Source organism: Cibotium barometz, chromosome 48 (genome assembly GCF_041138505.1).
Source record: "Cibotium barometz isolate CiBa-2024 chromosome 48, ASM4113850v1, whole genome shotgun sequence".
Taxonomy (NCBI): Eukaryota; Viridiplantae; Streptophyta; class Polypodiopsida; order Cyatheales; family Cibotiaceae; genus Cibotium; species Cibotium barometz.
In genome coordinates this window covers 24796232-24813623 of record NC_141093.1, presented here as the reverse complement: position 1 = coordinate 24813623, position 17392 = coordinate 24796232, and the positions used below count along the sequence as shown (strand labels likewise).

Below are 17392 nucleotides of genomic sequence, written 5' to 3'. Positions count from 1 at the left end.
TTGCAGCTTTATCTTGATGCCTATGAGTTGGAGTCGACTCTTGTTACGGCTCATTCAGGTTCAGCAGAGCTTAGGTCTGGAGCATTGCCTGATGCTCAAGAGGGGGGTAGCACCTCCGCTCCCTTGTTACAGACAGGCTCAGTTGTTATCTAGGAGTCGCTTGGTGACATCTTTGTATTCACCCGAAGGTACTGAGGCTGACAGTACATCTGCTTATGGGACTTCTATGATCTTGTGTTCTAGACACATGAGATGATGGAAAAGTTGGGTATGGTTCACAGTCGCGCGCACCTGGAACGCAGAGAGTGAGAGTGACGGTTTTCGGGCACGAGTAACGACTGCCAAAATCCTATGTGCCATCAACCAAAGAAAGAGGGTGATCTTTCTAGGCCGAAAGCTGTCCCAAAGTCTCTTCCAGAAATCTGAAAGGAAACACTATGAGAGGCCCTGAGACTGCCAATGTGCTGGTGTGCCATCTATCTCAAGCATCTGGATCTTGCGGCCTAGCCGTGCAGTATATGCAAAGGGGGCATCCAAAGTCTCTCCCGATCCGCTGGATCATGCCAAGTCCACTCTCCCAGGTCCCACTGAAGGCACATGAGAGGTCGGCACTCCCATATCCATAGCTGCCATAATCGCTCCCTGGCCACCTTGGCCAGTGCTAGATCAATGTGCCATTCCTGGATGGCAGTTGGAGTGGAAATTCCCTATTTGCACAAAAATTGACATAATAGAAAGTCACTATCAACGGGCATGTAGCCTGGTGGTAGAGGGATTGGACTTACTGGGTATGAACTTAGGTTCAAATCCCACCAAACTACTCCCACTGGACAGCTATAACTGAGAATATAATACCCCTCTCTCTCAAAAAAAAAAGAACCATATAGTTGACCTTGTAAAAGTTCCTAGATTAAAATTATTTTGTTTTACACTGAAATACATAATCTAGATTAACATGGTTACCTTCACCGCATGTAGGCCCGTCTCTGATGCAAGGGTTAGCTCTGAATTTTTCTGTTCGTAATCGGATAGCTTTTTCTCCAACTCCTCACTTTTCCTCTTCGCCACCCTCCCATCCTCATCTGCTTTCTTTATCTGTAACATCAATGAGGTCAATAGTTAAGCAAAGGAAATAAAAATTTGATTTGGCTTACCTGTCCTATTCGGTTTCATCTTGAGTTTGAAATTAATACATCAAATCAGAACATAACAACTTCTCATTTTGAAAGAAGGTACGTATGTGATACGTGTCTGGGGAAGTCTGGACCAAAGTTATTCTGCAAGGATTCACACTTAGACCATTCGGTGTACGAGGATGGAAAGTCTCAAATAACTATTTCTAGTGTACAGAACATATGGTCCAAACTTATATGAATGGTACGTGCATGGTATGACTATGAAAATCCTGAACAAACACGGTACATACAGACCCCTATCACTACCCACCATGGAGGTGGTAAAGGCTTGTCAGGATTCTCATCTAACCCTCTGACTATCTTCTCAATATTTGGCCAGCTACCTGTCCTATTCGGTTTCATCTTGAGTTTGAGATTAATACATCAAATCAGAACATAACAACTTCTCATTTTGAAAGAAGATACGTGTGCGATACATGTCTGGGGAAGTCTGGACCAAAGTTATTCTGCAAGGATTCACACTTAGACCATTCGGTGTACGAGGATGGAAAGTCTCAAATAACTATGTCTAGTGTACAGAACGTATGGTCCAAACTTATATGAATGGTACGTGCATGGTATGACTATGAAAATCCTGAACAAACACGGTACATACAGACCCCCATCACTACCCATGGAGGTGGTAAAGGCTTGTCAGGATTCTCATCTAACCCTCTGACTATCTTCTCAATATTTGGCCAGCTCTCCAATCAAGCACAGGAAAGCTATTGTAAGGCGGAGATGCATGCATCAAGGCTACACATTAATGTGTTACTCCCTTGGACTGTACAACCGATTTAGATTTGGAAAATACTACTGTTCACTTGGATTCATTTGGAACATGCACAACAGCAATTTGGTTGCGATGGGTTATGATAGACCTCTGGGAGTTACAGAGGACCAGACAATGGGACTTCAGAAAAATGTTGAAAATGCATGGGATTTGCAAAAAATCTGGTCTTCCATGCACAAAGCATATAGAGGTACAGTTCAGTCTACTACCACCCACTTTGTTTGCAAAAGGATTGTGTCAAAAAAGTTGATTTGCTCCCCAACAAAGAGTCATATGGTCATCTTCATCAAGGCTCTTGGCACAAATAAGCTTGCATGGAACCAAGATTGAGGTATCTAAACTGTTTCTAAGATTGTGTAACACGTGAGTACTCCTGTCGTAGAGGAAGCCCTTTACCTACATGGCAAATTTTAGACTAATAGGATCATAAATGACCAGACCTGGGAAATCACTAGAGTCTCTTCTGATTTCTTTTCTTCCAGCTCTTTTTCAAGTTCAACCATCTTCTCTCTCAGTTCCTTGGTCTCGAAATCACTCCTCTCTCCACTAGCTCTGGCAACTTTTCTTTCAAGGCATTGAATCTGGAACTCTGCCGTGTAAAGAAGCTCATCGAGTTTCAATACATTTTCTTCCATTTGATGTATTTGATTAGTCAAAGCTGTTGACTGGGTGTTAGCTCCTTTGATTTCATAGACTGTATCTTTCTCTGCAAGTGGTATTCCCAAATTAGTAATTCCTGGGAAAACGAGGTTTTTTTCTTTCATAAAGTACTAACTGCAGCTAGTCTTGTGAAAGGCAATTATCTGTATATATAGGTAGGTAGATAGTTATGTATATATGAGGGTACGTGTGCATGCGTGCACACACACACACACACACACACTAAAGAAAGAGTGAAATAATTGAAATGACACAACAAGGATGACATAAATACTAAACCCATATGCCTTGTTCTGACACACTTTCATGTATCACTAAGAGACCAACTGTCACCATAAGGCCACTTATTTATCAAATCATACCTTTGTCGCACATGGCACTCAGCTTTTCAGAGGCTTCGTAGTGCTTTTCTTTTACTAAATTCACCTCCTTTTTAGCTGCCTTTAGATTGACTTCCTCTTCTGTTAAAATTCTCTCAAGCTCTTGACGCTTTTTATCCAACGTGTCTAAAAGAGAAAATTCTTCTTCGACCTTGCGCTTTGTTTCCTGCAGCTTTTTGGAGACATCTTGAAGCTTTTCCCTCTTGTTTGTGAGATCCTGCAGACATAAAAACATGATGATTGTGTAAAAAATCAATGCCTTCAGCGAATTACATGGCTGCTTTATGATTCTACTTTTCAATCATTCTATTTTTTGAATACAGAAAGTCCTTTGTCCCTTGTTTAGATATTAAATCGTTTCATCTTTTGTTTAACATCAATAAAAGTTCTCTAAAACCTCTTCAGCTTGCCACTTCTGAGCGTTAAATGTAGCTAGCTGTGCAGTTGCAAGCTCTAAATTTCTTTTCATCAAGACCAGCTCTTCTTCTGCTTCTTTTGTACTGCAGACATGGCACAAATTTCTTTTTTATTCGCTTGTTTATTCTATTTCTTGATGTTATATCTGATTTTATTCTTTTTATCATTATCGAATTTCCGTGATTCTAGAAATGTTAAAGTCAACCTCCACACTCACAGAAAGAACAAATCCATATCCATGGATAGATGCTGCACATGAACCAGGCCACAGATGAGAGGCACAGGTTATGGTGGATCTGCAATGTGGGTTAGAACATTGATAGTTCACTCTTCCACCTATATGCACTGATTGGGGGTGTGCCTATGGCTACAACTCATGCATATCAGGGTCTCATTCGCACAAAAAGGATCAAGGCCTAAGTGTGGGCTAGATCAGAACAATTACAATCAATAAGATGGTGAGTCTATTTGGAGGGTCTGGCATGAAGGTCATAAAGTATTTGTTTGACACTGCATGCTTCATTCGCATGTCTTGAGAGTGGATTCGGATATACTTTAAAAGATTGCCAACTTAAAGGGGTACCTAAACTTTGCACAATTCCTAAAATTTAGAAGGTCCTGTAATTTAAGAGTCTCAAAAAGAAAATGCTTGTTCCAGAAAATGGGAGAAATATTAGGGTGCATACTTACATGTACTTAACTCTTTATGGCTTCTGGGCCTTCACACCACAAAAATGAAAGAGGAAACTTCCACAGAAAGGGCAAGTGCCAAATAAAGCCCACTGTCTTCAAGGTTGGCAACCCAACTAACACTTCTCCTAACACTTGTCCTACCATTTGTCAAATCATCCCACACCTAACCCTACCCCTCAAATTGCCATTTCAGCCCACACTTTCCTTCTTCACACTCTACAAATCTCAGCTTCTCCCTCTCATTTGGGAAGAAGCCGAAAATCCTCATCACAGAGTGCAACATAATCACAGCCAGACAGGGGCTCGATGATGCCAAGAGCGTCCAGCAGGGAGTCGTACAGAAGATCCCATAATCCCACTCCCTCATGAAGAGAACGCACTTTTCTTGTGCTAATCTAGAAGGTCCCTGTATACGGGCCCAAGTGCCATAAGGGTATGAATAATACCTCCCCAAATGGTACAAATGCACTCCGTGTCATAAATCCGGGTGCCCTTGATCACCTCCATACATCTGGCCCTCCATATCCACCAGGCAGTGATGCTCACAATTATCTCCAAGTCTCCCCAAGGACTGTGTGAAATGTGACCAAGGAATATCCTGAACTGTGCACCTCTGGGCCGTCCCTCTCTGGATCATGATGGCGGAGTCAGACTGTGATCCAGCAACTCATAACCCCAGAGACAATGTTGTATAGTCTCATAGACTATCAACCATCTAGGGAAAGCTGGATCCGCACCAAAGATAGCTGTCCACTGGTTAACAAGGAGACCACCGTATAGCAGTAACCAGAAGAAATGGGATATCTGGCTCCTCCTATAAAAGTGCCAAAGTCGATGCCGAAACCTCTTCTCAATCAATGGAGTAATCCCAAAGCTTTCCCAATGTGGCCTGAGGGTAGAGATCCTCTGAATATCTGAGTAGTAATAGTCTTGCATTCCTCATAGTGTGTAGCTAAGAGAAAGGCAAAGTCATCAATCCATTCCCACTCACCGGGATCCCATGGGAGATGTTTAATGGGACATCCACCATAAAGAATCACAGACTCACAGGGAGGGTCAATAGACCACTACCTCCCTAAGCGACCAAAACTCTCACAAGGCAGAGGACAGATCCAGAATGAAGTCATGGGTGCCAGATCTCATCAATCTCCATCCAACCACAATAGTATAGAATATGCAGTCTCCCTCCTAGTCCTGGTCCGGCATGGCTAATACGTGTAGCAGTACACCTATCCTTGAAAAAGCACCCATTCATTTGGCTGATACTCATCATGGAATGTGCCAATGAGCCACTCATGGAGGATAGCTGCATCAATCTACTCAAATCAGTCTATGATTCCCCCTTAGGCGTTGGGTGGAGACATCTTTCTAATCCATGGGAATACTTCGAAGAGTCTTCCAATGCCTAACTGTTGGTGTACATCTCTCCCAACCTTGCCACTGCATATAACCAAAGGCACCCAAAGGATGGCCATATCCATCTCTAATAAGATCAGACCACATAACCGGTTGTTTGTCTGCCTCATCCTGTGATATCGGGAGCCTTTGTCTCAAGAAGGGTCTCATCCTACTCCAAGCTCTGGAAATAGCTGACATGAGGGAAGATGAAGGTGCTCTAGAATCTGCCTCTGTGGAGATAAAATGTGTTGTGGGCATCTAATCTCTAGGCGTACATCTCAAGATCTGAGAGAGAAAGATGTTCTTCCATTGCTCAGCGCCTAGAAGAAGGCCTATGAAGCTTGCAAAGCAAGGCTCTGCACTGGATATCTGGATCTATAATAATCAGCCCTCCTTTCCTGCCTGGACAAATGATAGTCTCCCATACAACTCTGGCTCGAGTATCTATTGTGCCATCCAAACCTATTGGCAGCACAGGGCTCCTGATTGGTTGAGATCTCCACCTTTCTTGGTGTGAAATCTCCATTTTGTAAAAAAAAATTCATACTTAATAGAAGTCTCCTTTCAGGGGGAAAAAAAAAACACGGCCAACGAAAGTTGCGGACCAGTCCTCAAAGGTGACCAATGCATCCTTGTGAGAATCACCAACAGGAGAAGATATACTAGGCTAAGGCAAGTAGTACTTGGTTATAGGTGGTTAATCACCAAGGCTCTAGAGGCTGAGTCCAGTTTCCTAGAGCTCCAATGAAGCAGCTTTTTCCTTATGCTCATGAGAACTCGTGCAAACTACATGTAGGGGATACATCGATCCCAACCTAACATCCCAAGGATATCGCAATGCTGCCTTTCTCAATCCAAGTAAATCCGAGTCCTGCATTATGCATCCCAATTGACTCTCACTCAATCACTAACCCCAAAAACCAACAGATGTTTGCTAGTTGATAAGAGCTCCTACAACTAGACAAAAATCCTCTAAGGCAATCTCCATAAGGGTAGACTCAAGCTAGATATCCTAGCAATGGATCCAAGATATATACTCATAGCCTCAACCACAATGAGATATAGCAAGGGGGCCAAGGAGCAGATGGGGAGATCTGGAAGCGCTCTCCTCTATCACCACATGCCAGTATATAGCTATAAGCATCACTATACAAGTATGAAAGACATCTAATACAATCCTAAGATAACCTCGTGCATCTAAGGGTTCCTTCCAAAAACCCCAAATCACTCTATCATATGCTTTCTCAAAGTCAAGCAGTGGTTGCTCGCTTTAGCCCATTCCACTGCCTCTCTCGAACAAGCAATATGAATGCCCAACGCAAGGACAAGAAAGACCGTACGTCAGCTGAGTATCCACCAATTAATAAGATTTTTCCATACGCTAACGCAGGCAAGGGAGCAGGAGAGGGAGCAGCAGGAGGACAGCTGAGAAGAGGGGCGGAGAGGAGAGCAAGACTCAGGCGGCAGGAGGTGGAAAGAAGCAGAGGGAGGCAGAGCACAAGCAATATTAATTCTCAAATTCAAATTTCATGGTTTCATTCAATCATGTTACTTGTATTGCAAGATGACCTTGGTATACCCAACAAACCTCTTCTTCGATGATCCCTTTCTTCTCTTTGGTGATTCACCAGGATGGTGAATCCATTAGTGGTGGGCGACCTGTAGCCACCCTGGATGTCCATGCCTTCGTGGTGTTCAAAGTGGAATTCCCTGTGGTGTTCAAAGTGGTATGTCCTGGATCTGCAGCTGATAGGCAAAAGGCCAGAATGCAAGGGCGTTTGGCTCAAATGGCACCTAGGGAGTGATGCCATGGGTGCATGATGCCATAGGATCCCGTGAGCGGGTGGGGTGTAGTCTCTGACCCGGATGATCCCTTGGACCCTGTAAATCCTGGATGGTGCTCTCTAGCATGGGCATGCAATTGGAAGAAGTTTGTAATGGATATCTCAGAGGCATCTCGTTGGCTCTCACTCCCTAGGTGCCGTCTGAGCATGGTCTCCTGGTGGCCGCAAAGCTCACTAGGTACAGACCCAAGCATCTCTGGTTGTCATAATGCATGACCTATGCTATTCCATTGCCTATAATGAATCACTTACCATAGGTATATTTTTCAAAAGCTCTCTATATTTACCCCACCCCGCACGTAGACTGGCCAGTAGCAAGGACCCTCATGTCTGTAAAATTAGTTTAGATAGCCTTATCATCAAGGTTATGGAGCCATTTATTCTTTGCTTGGCAATTAAGACATACAAGTTTTGAAAATCAAACTTCTGTTGAGGGCGAGGACCATGACTTTGCCTTCATGATCCACAGAGGTTTGGCCCGGAGATGTACCAGTTACACCCCACTCATTCCTTTGGAAAGCTTGACACTTCTTGGGAGAGCACTGCCATGCTAGCATCACTGCTTGGTAGATATGGTGAGCCAGATGTACACAGGCGATCGAAGGCACACAGATTCATGATGTATATATTAAAAAAAAAAAAAAAAAAAACTGGCATTGCTTTGACTCTAAACATCTTGTAGAAGTGTAACCAACTCTACCTTGCTGACTCCTTTTGGAAATAATCCTGGGCTTTGACAGCTTCTTCTTCTTTGTACATAACCTGCTTTTGTAGCTCATTCTGCAAAAAGAGGAGATAGGCAATTGGAAGAATTAGGATCAAAATAAAAGGCTGAGAAATTTGACATTGTTTTCCCCTAGTAAAGCGAAAGATTAGAAACTCAGAACAAGAGTTAAACATTAGAATCCTGCAGTATAAAGCATATTTGCGAGAGTTGCTTGTTTAATAGAAGACCATGGGACTCACATTCATGTGAAATTCTTTGGCAAGCTTTTCTGCCAGGTCATCTAGCTGGCGCTTCTCTTCTCTAAGTTGAGACTTGTTTCTTGCAAACTCTTCAGCAGTTATATGAATGGACTCATCTCGTTTGTGTATCGTCTCCACAGAATCCTCCCACAGCTGTACCAGGTCTTTCCTTTCACGATGCAAAGTCCTGCATAGAAAGTTTATCACACTTTTGCATGTTAAGTGGAATCCTATCAAAGAAAAGATGCAGCATTGACAGCCTGAAGGATTGCAGTTCCATATAGAAGATACCGAGAAGGAAGTATAAAAAGAAAGTGACTGAACATGAACATCTGAGTACCCTTACATGACTTCTGTACATTTGGCTCAAATCCTCACATTCAAAGGACACCATATGTCTTCACTAAAAAATTGGTGTTGTTAATCAAATCGAGCTGAAGCATTCCATGCACCCTGCAGCCTGCCCACCTTTCCCTCTCCATTTTTTTTTTGAGAGTCTCCTGCCTTCTTGCAAGCTTCTCCCCTCCTGCTTATAAATTTTCCATCCTCCCCAACCCCCAAAACTGCAAAAAAAAAACTGTGGGCCCGACATACGGTGATGCATAATCTATTTTATGCAGAGAGAGGCCCTATTTTTCCCTCCAGATTAGATCAAACTATGCAAACCTATAATTATGCAGTTCTGACCCCTGCAAGATCAAAACCATTGTCATGGAAGGAGGCGTTGGGACTGCCCCACCATCTCCCTAGGTCCTTGTTCTATCATCAGCACAAGGAGATCCCACCACAAGCAAGCAGCTACACAAATGCAACAGCTTCTCAAACCTCTAAATCTACCTGTTTTGCTTCATTTCTTGAGTTCGTGCAGGTCCTGGTGCTCTCTAGGACCTTTGCAAGCGCTGAAAGAGTGGGAACTAGGAGTTTATGTTTTTAGCTCGCACAAAAGCAGCCAAGAGCACAGAGGCTGATATTAGGGCACCATCTTCCCCTCTTATTGCAGCCATTGTCAGAGCATGGAGAAGCATGAGATATTTTTTGCGACAAAGGCTTCCTAGGTCTTTGGACGAGGCTGACCGACAACCTATTATGTGGAACGAGAGAGATAGAAGCATGTAACTCTGCTCTATATACACAAGAAGATCCCGGAGTTGATACAAAATGGAGTGGGGGCCATGGGGCCCAGTCGGCCTGTGTTAAAGGCAGCCGACTGGCCCTGAACCTCCACGACCAGCAAATACAGCCAGTCGGCCAGCTGTCTGCAGTCGGCCATCTCTGATATGCAGTCGTGGACCAGTACCATCAGTCGGCCAGCTACTGGGTCCTCCTGCCATCTCAGGGCTGCCTCCCAAGCCACAGAAAAATGGGAAATAATAGGGGGAAAATGCGGAGAGTGGGGAAAAATGAGAAAACACCTCATAAGGGCGGGCACACCCACAACAAAGGCCCTGGTGTATAAAAATAGACAGGAGATGACTTCTAACATCCCCTCTCAGCTCCGAGCTGTGAAACCAACCACAGGGAGCTGGGATGAGGCCTGAGCAACTCCTGAGATAGCGACTTCGTGAAGAGGTCCACCGTACTGTCCTCCGTCGAACAGAACTCTAGCAAGATGTCATCAACAACGATCTATACACGAACAAAGTGCCTCTGGATGACCATGGGTTCCTCCAATGGAAGCCCAATCCTGCAATGCAACCTCTGAATCCTCACCACCTCACAAGCAACATCACAAACAGCCCAGTACTCTGCCTCTGTCCTCGACAAGGCAAAAGATGACTGCCTCTTACTCCTCCAAGAAACCGCTCCTGGGACTGAAGTAGATCTCCTCGTGTCCAGATCTCCTCCCCAAACTGAGTCACTCCAACCGTGGAGTCACACTCCATCCAACAATCCCCCTCCTGTGTACAAGAGTCCATGATCCTTTGCATGCCGCAGAAACCACAGGAAATGCAATCCTGCCTCCCAAAGAGTCATCCGCAACCATGAGCTCAACTGCCTCATCAGGAAGCTCCAGTCCAATCTGGTGTCCATCAACCAGATCAATGAACCATTCTGCTTCTGAGTCAAAGAGGCATCACACTGCTCACAAGGATCAACACCTGTTACGGTGCAAAACCAAGTCCTGGAAACCTGCTGAAGACCACGCAAGGCCTTCTGAAACCTGTCAACCACCCCCTCTGAGTCCGGAACCACAAAGCCTAGAGAAACCACCTCCTTCTGCAAGTAATCAACTGCCACCTGCCTGGCTTTCCAAAAGGTCCCCGTGGAAAGAACATCCTCATCTACAGGAGGTTCTTTGTCCCGAATACTACGAGACATCAGAGCATAAGTTACCTGTTCAGTTTCCTCTGACTGACGAACACAAGAACTACCAACATCAGTACTGGAGAGCTCCTACCAACTGCTACCATCAACTGGCAAGCTATCCACCATCTGGTCCCGGAAAGCCTGCACCTGTAGCGTATCCACACTTAAGTGGCCATTACCAGACTGCCACTCATCACAAAACTGAGGACCTGGGAGAGAGAGTGCTGAAAGCTTGTAAACTCCATTCTCCACTCCGCCTTCCCAAACCACTTGGCCTGTTGCTTTGTCCCGGAGAGCAACAAAATGCTCATCAAACTCCACCCGTACGCCAGTCTTGCAAACCTGATGCACTGACAATAGATGAAAACCAAGTGACGGAACATACAACACCCGGGAGGAATGCTTCCCCCCTCTGCCAGGATGTATCCCCAGTAAGAATGTGACCAGAAAACCTGCAGAGATCCTATAAACCAGAACGGGAAGGAGTCATGTGCTTGGAAGCACCACTGTCTAGAATCCACTCCCAAGTATCCGTTGCGGAGAATCCTCCAATCTCCTCCCTGCGTGAAGAAAATGAAACATCGGTGTCCACCACCTCCAGGTGCACAAAAGCCGGAGTCTTCATGATTGCTGCTTAGGAATCTTCACCCTTCTTGGTCTTCCGCTTGGGACACTGCCTCCAATAGTGGCCTTTCTCGCCACAATCATTACAGGTCCTCTCTGCCTTTAGTTTTTCGCGGTCAGTAACGGACTTCTTCTCAGAAGACTTCTCTGACGAAGCCTTCCCTTTGCCCGTGTTACGGCCTTTCAACCGTTGGCCAGTTAAGGCCTCCGAACCTCCATCCTGAGGAGGGTTCGTGAATCGTTCCTCCTGGTCCAGGACTATGGGCACAAGCTCCTCCCACGTGATGGTGCTGAGCCTGCCACTGGTAATCAAAGACGAGTAAAATGCTGAGTACTGAGAGGCCATGTCCTCTGACGATATCTCCTTCCCAGCCTGAAGAACTTCCTACTGAAGAACCTGCAGCTTGTTAATATGCTCCCGCATCGTCGACGACTTTGGAGGGCTCATAATCCGCATCTGTACTTCCAAGGAAATCCTCTTCATGGGCGATACCCTGTTGTGAAGAGAGGCCAAATGCTGCCATATACCTCTAGCCAGCGTCATATGCTTTACATGATTGATTACCTGCGGTGTGCAGTTGAGAAAGATAAACGAACGGACCCTGGCGTTGCGTTGACACGATCCCACATCTGTGTCTGAGCCTCCCGGTCCTTTCGGATCGACGGTAACTCCCCTTCCTCTACTTCCGGCCGTGGAACCCCAACAATGACGAAATCAGCGAGGTCGTAAGACTCCAGAACAAATTCCATCATAACCTTCCATATGTCGTAGTTGCTCCCGTCCAACTGACGGTCTACAGGGAACGTGGGGAGTGTCGGGATCTTCACATGCCTCTCGGCCATCTCAAACAGATCTGCCATTGTGGGGATGTACTCTGAAAAGGGTGCGTGGGTGGGAACAAAGAAGAACTAACACCTGCAAGTGGCTGTCCAACAAATCAGCCCGCCGTCCTCTTGCTTCTCCTCTTCCCGAACAGTCCCGAACAGTCCACCAATCAGCAACACAACAGTCCCCCTCTTGCTCACACAAATCCCAAGAACTATCTAGAGCCTAGGCTCTGATACCATGTCAGAATACGCAGCGGAGATGATGACCAGATCTGGGAACACGAGCAAAACGCAGTGCAAAAAATCACAGCACAAGAGAGAGAGAGAGAGAGAGAGAGAGAAAGAGATAGAAGCGTGTAACTCAGCTCTATATACACAAGAAGATCCCGGAGTTGATAGAAAATGGAGTGGGGGCCATGGGGCCATTTTATATGGCCCCAAAAACCCAGTCGGCCTGTGTTAAAGGCAGCCGACTAGCCCTAAACCTCCATGACCAGCAAATACAGCCAGTCGGCCAGCTGTCTGCAGTCGGCCATCTCTGATATGGAGTCGTGGACCAGTACCATCAGTCGGCCAGCTACTGGGTCCTCCTGCCATCTCAGGGCTGCCTCCCAAGCCACAGAAAAATGGAAAAAAATAGGGGAAAAATGCGGAGTGGGGAAAAATGAGAAAACACCTCATAAGGGCAGGCACACCCACAACAAAGGCCCTGGTGTATAAAAATAGATAGGAGATGACTTCTAACAACGAGTTCATTAGGGATGAGGCTGGTCAGCCACTTGGTGCATCTCGTTATATGCAATGGTCAAGATGGGAGAGATGCGCATACACAATTCTTGCTTGGAAGACCTTTAAGAGTCTTCCGGAGGATCAGAGAGTTGCATCCACTCAGCGTCTTAGGGGCTCTCGCATTCGTATTGATTAGATTGATGCAACTATTCCGCATGAGTGGCTTTCTCAGACCTTTCACAGAGACTATCATCCGAGTTGGCTGTGAGTTTTTTCGAGGATAGGAATACTTCTGCAAGTCATTGCTCTCCCAAGCCAGGAGGATACAGATTTCCTCATTTATTCTATCATGCCTGGTGAGAGATTGAGGAGATGTAGTATGGAGGAGATCATACCAAATACTAGGCTTAGTCCAGTGAGGATTGTTGGTCGCTCGGGGAAGCACTGGTTCATTGACCCTTCTCCTCAGATAGTGACTCATGGCTCTTGGTGTTTGTAGCTATATGGTGGCAGTCCTATCAGATATCTTCAGTGGGATCCAAGAGAGTGGGAGTGGATTGATGCCTTCGATCCTTTGAAAAGCCTTCCCTTTTTTCAATTTCACTGTTCGGAATGCCAGGCTTCTCCTCACTCGACAGATGCATAGGATCCCTACTCTCAGGCCTCATTGTTGCGAGAGCTATGATATTTTTCCAGTGATACAACCCTCTCGTTCTGCGCAAGCGAAGCGTGTGATATTTATGCGGGAATGGGACCATGTCATCTTCTTTTCCTCTAGTACCACAAGTCTTACATGGCATGATGATGCTCCTCAGTGGTTGAAATCCCCTTACATATTGGGGTGATTCTATTCTCTTCTGGCTTATAGCTATGATTGTTGTATGTTTTTCTCATACTTAATAGAAGTTTCTTTTTTTGGGGGGGGGGGGGGGGGGGGGGGGGAAAGAGAAGACAACCAAGAGTGCAGGCTAGACTACAGTCAAAAAGACACATGAAACAGGGTTACAAAACCTTCCAAACAGAACAGAACTAGGAGTTGGATCCACAATGAGCAGCTTGACAAAACCCTAATTGAAATTGTTTGCAGTGGTTTTGAATAAAACTTCTTTCACCTCCTGCCTCTCCCGCTTCTTTGCACACCGAAAGTTTTTTACTCTGTTCAAGTCAGCCAACTGATATTTGATTGGTATTATGGCTTCTGCCCAAGCCAATCAATACTTGACAAGTTTAGGACTTCGCAGGCAGATTTTGATAAAGAAGTCAAGACCACACGGGTCTCATCCTTCCCCCTCTCAAGCTACAGATTGGATCCTGGTGACACTTCCCAAAGAGCTTGCCTCACATTTTACCGATGCCCGCTTGCTTGGAAGGGGGTTCTCTCAAGCGGATTTCAATTTGGTAGAGGCAACAACCTCATAGACTCTTGAGAGCAACACATTTCCTCTCGGCCCAAGGAAACTATTCTTCTTCCGATACTGCTTGAACTTCGAACCGGTGCTAGAGGACCACAACTTTTGTCCGATCTTCCTCAGGTCCCCCGGGCTTCCATAGATCTACTGGAAGTTTCTGGCTTCCGTAAAGTCAGCCTTTGGACAAGTTCTAGAAGTCCCCGCCCTTCCAGAGACACCTTCCATGGCTGCAGCAACTGTCACGGCCAGTGTTGATGAGGTACCACGAGTCATGATACTCGTCAATGACCCTAGTTTTACAGATGATCATGTGATGCTGCCAAACCAAATGGCTCTTTATTCAAAGAGTGTATAGAGATTGCCGATAGACTGTCTGCCGACAATAGGGCCACATTGCCATACACTATCCCAAAGCCCAGGGCCATACAAGTGTCAAGGAGACAGCACAAACGCGCCCCCCAAGCGACAGCCCATGACCCCTCCAGGCCCCGTTGCCCCCCAAACCTCATGTCACATGCGTGGAAGCTCTGTGTCTTCTTGCATCCCTAAACACCTTTCATAGGAACAACCTGATGCAAAACGCAAAGAAGAGATGGAGAGAAGAGAGAGAGAGAGAAAGCTGTATTTTCAGCATATTCGTATAGTACAAAAAAGGTACAAGTCTCAGCATCCCCTAAGCATGCCCATGGAAAGGTAGCAAACACCTAATCAATGACCTACTCTGACCTAACACCTTGAAGATGTCAGATAACAAACTAGCAAACTCCTTGGACATGAATAATTCCCCTTGTTGCCGACACCAGCCTCAGATGCTCATCTACTAGCCAACAGGTGCCCTGGTCCCCAACTATGCCTTCTATGCCTTAGATAGCTGTTGAAGCTCTAGAATCCTGTCTTTTATCTGCTGCAAATCAGGGATTAGCACTGGGATGAGCATGTCCATGTGCATGCACATGACATCCCCTTCTGCTAAACTTGATGACTAGATTCCAACTTCCAATCTTGGATCACTGTCATCATCCCCCTTCACCTCCACATGGGCTCCCATACCTGTCATCCTTCCCTTCCTGCTTCCCTTCCTGACAACCTTTTAATTGAAAACCTTGCCTTGTCTCCAATTCCACTCCTAATTAGATGAAGATCTGTGCATCTATTCCACTTTGTGCCCTAGCCCTTCATGCCATGTCCCTGAACACTTTCTTTGGTATTCTTTTCCCGAGTATTAGAGTCTGACACCCTCACTCCACCCCTTGGATGATCATCATCCCTTGGAACCATTTTCCTGAAAGCCTTTCTTGGTATGCCCCAAGTGGCATCCAACTCACACGGCTACCATTCCCATTGGGTCTTGTGGAACACTACCAACCAACCTCCTCGGAACTTCTTCCATGTCTTGTGTTACTGAAACCGGCCTCTGATAGAAAACCAGAGTGCGGTAGACTAGCAGTCACCCGTCCACTTGTAGTCTAGATGTGAAAAGAACACAGATTGGAGCTAGAGTGCCCAAATCTGAAAACACAGCGACACCTGTTGGCCCCAAAGCTTGGCGCCCCTTGCGGTATTTCTTTATTCAATTATAATAAAATGAATGGCTGAGTACAACACAAAGATCAGCCAAGAGTTTACACCTGTAAGTCCAATCTGACGGCCCACAAATCCTTCTCAGCACAGAGGATCTATGAACACAGATCTGTGTTCCACAATAACACACTGTGTCTCCCTCTAATCAGCCAAGATCATTAAGCAGGCCAGCCATGGGCATACATCTGGCATAACTCAAGTGCATGATACATCATCTCAGCTCAAACATACATGTGCTGTCCAAACTCTGTCTCAACTCTTGTCAATCTGCCATACCCCTTCTCTCACAAGGGGCCAGATAACTCATATCTGCAACAGACATCAAGCAGTAGAAAGAGAGATAGATGAACAGAAACAAGGCTTACCAAGTTCAGCTCGTGAAACAGCACTAGAGGAAGCAACAGCACCAATTTGTACTTGCAGGCACTTGTTTCCACAACCCTGCTTCACACATGTGCTTGTATTTGCCTGTATCCTCCTCCTGATGTTCACTCTTATGCTGTCCTTGAAAATACAGATCTGAAAATCAGCACTGTACCCGTCTGTACCGCCTCGGGATACATGCCAGGAGTTGTACTTGCACAAACAGTCTGCTGTCCTGATTCTGGTCGCCTGAATCTGAGTAACTAGGCCTGTCCAGCACCTGTCTGCACCCCTGCAGCAATTGTACTTGCTGTACCTGGCTGCCCGTACACTGTACGGCAGCCGTACAGTGCTGTACTTGCTGAAAATCTGACTGTACAGCCTGTGTAGGGCCTGTGCGCAGCCAGTCCAGCAGTGAAGAAGTCTCACAGCTTGTACCAAAGAGAGAGAGAGAGAGTGTACTTGCACAATCTGGCCGTACAGTGCTGTACGGCTGATTTACACTCAGAAAAACAGCAACAGCCCTCCAAATCTGCAGTCGACTTGCTCTTCCACCTCTCCACGTTTTGTCTACATGCGCTTCAAGGCTCCTCCACGACTCCTTTCCCAAAAAGTTAGAGAGAGAGGGAGGAGAGAGAAGCACTTACTCCAAAAGTGGCCCTCTTCCCAAATTAATCCCTAGGGCCCCAAACTTTAATAAGTTCCCTAGGGCCACTAAGGCCTAGGGGCAAACTTTAATAAACATTAAAGTTTAATGTTTCTAGTTCCCCCCTTCACACCTAGGGATGTCCACACATCTTAAACTCTATCCGGGCACCCCCCATGTGAATCATAAAATATTCTGACTCTGCAACCACCATGCCCACACTTGTACTGTTCCATTTTCACAGGGCCATGACAGTTACTCTCCTTGGACTGTGCACCTTGATCTGCGACACCATCAGTGTTTAGCATTGTTGAACTCATAGTTGCTCTCGTGCCACGTATGACTAAGTCATGGTACGATTCCTATGGTACAGTATCGTACCGTCCAAAAAAACAAAAGAAAATTTGCCCAATTTTCGACTGTTGTTGGTTTTGACTTTTCTTTTTATTGCCCATTGAAGGCCGTTTTGGGACTTGCTTGGCCTTGGGTGGGTCTTTGACCTCCCTTTATAAAGCTCCCCTCCACCTTCTCTCCATCACAAGCTCAAGCCTCAAGCTATAGCCCCATTCATAAGCCATA

The 17392-nt window shown here is 45.8% G+C and overlaps 1 protein-coding gene across 1 annotated transcript in view; it reads right to left on the bottom strand.

Annotated features, from left to right (window-relative positions):
* Nucleotides 1–503: 503 nt before the first annotated feature.
* Nucleotides 504–17392, bottom strand: part of LOC147610989 (coiled-coil domain-containing protein 39-like) — a 38400-nt gene continuing 21511 nt past the window's right edge. Inside the window, exons 5-11 of the mRNA XM_086785319.1 lie at nucleotides 8327–8513; nucleotides 8061–8140; nucleotides 3406–3508; nucleotides 2991–3225; nucleotides 2409–2674; nucleotides 964–1095; nucleotides 504–707 (exon numbers count right to left, since the gene is read on the bottom strand). Of these exons, the coding sequence (XP_086641445.1) occupies nucleotides 504–707; nucleotides 964–1095; nucleotides 2409–2674; nucleotides 2991–3225; nucleotides 3406–3508; nucleotides 8061–8140; nucleotides 8327–8513 (1207 nt within the window). The remainder of the gene's footprint in view (nucleotides 708–963; nucleotides 1096–2408; nucleotides 2675–2990; nucleotides 3226–3405; nucleotides 3509–8060; nucleotides 8141–8326; nucleotides 8514–17392) is intronic.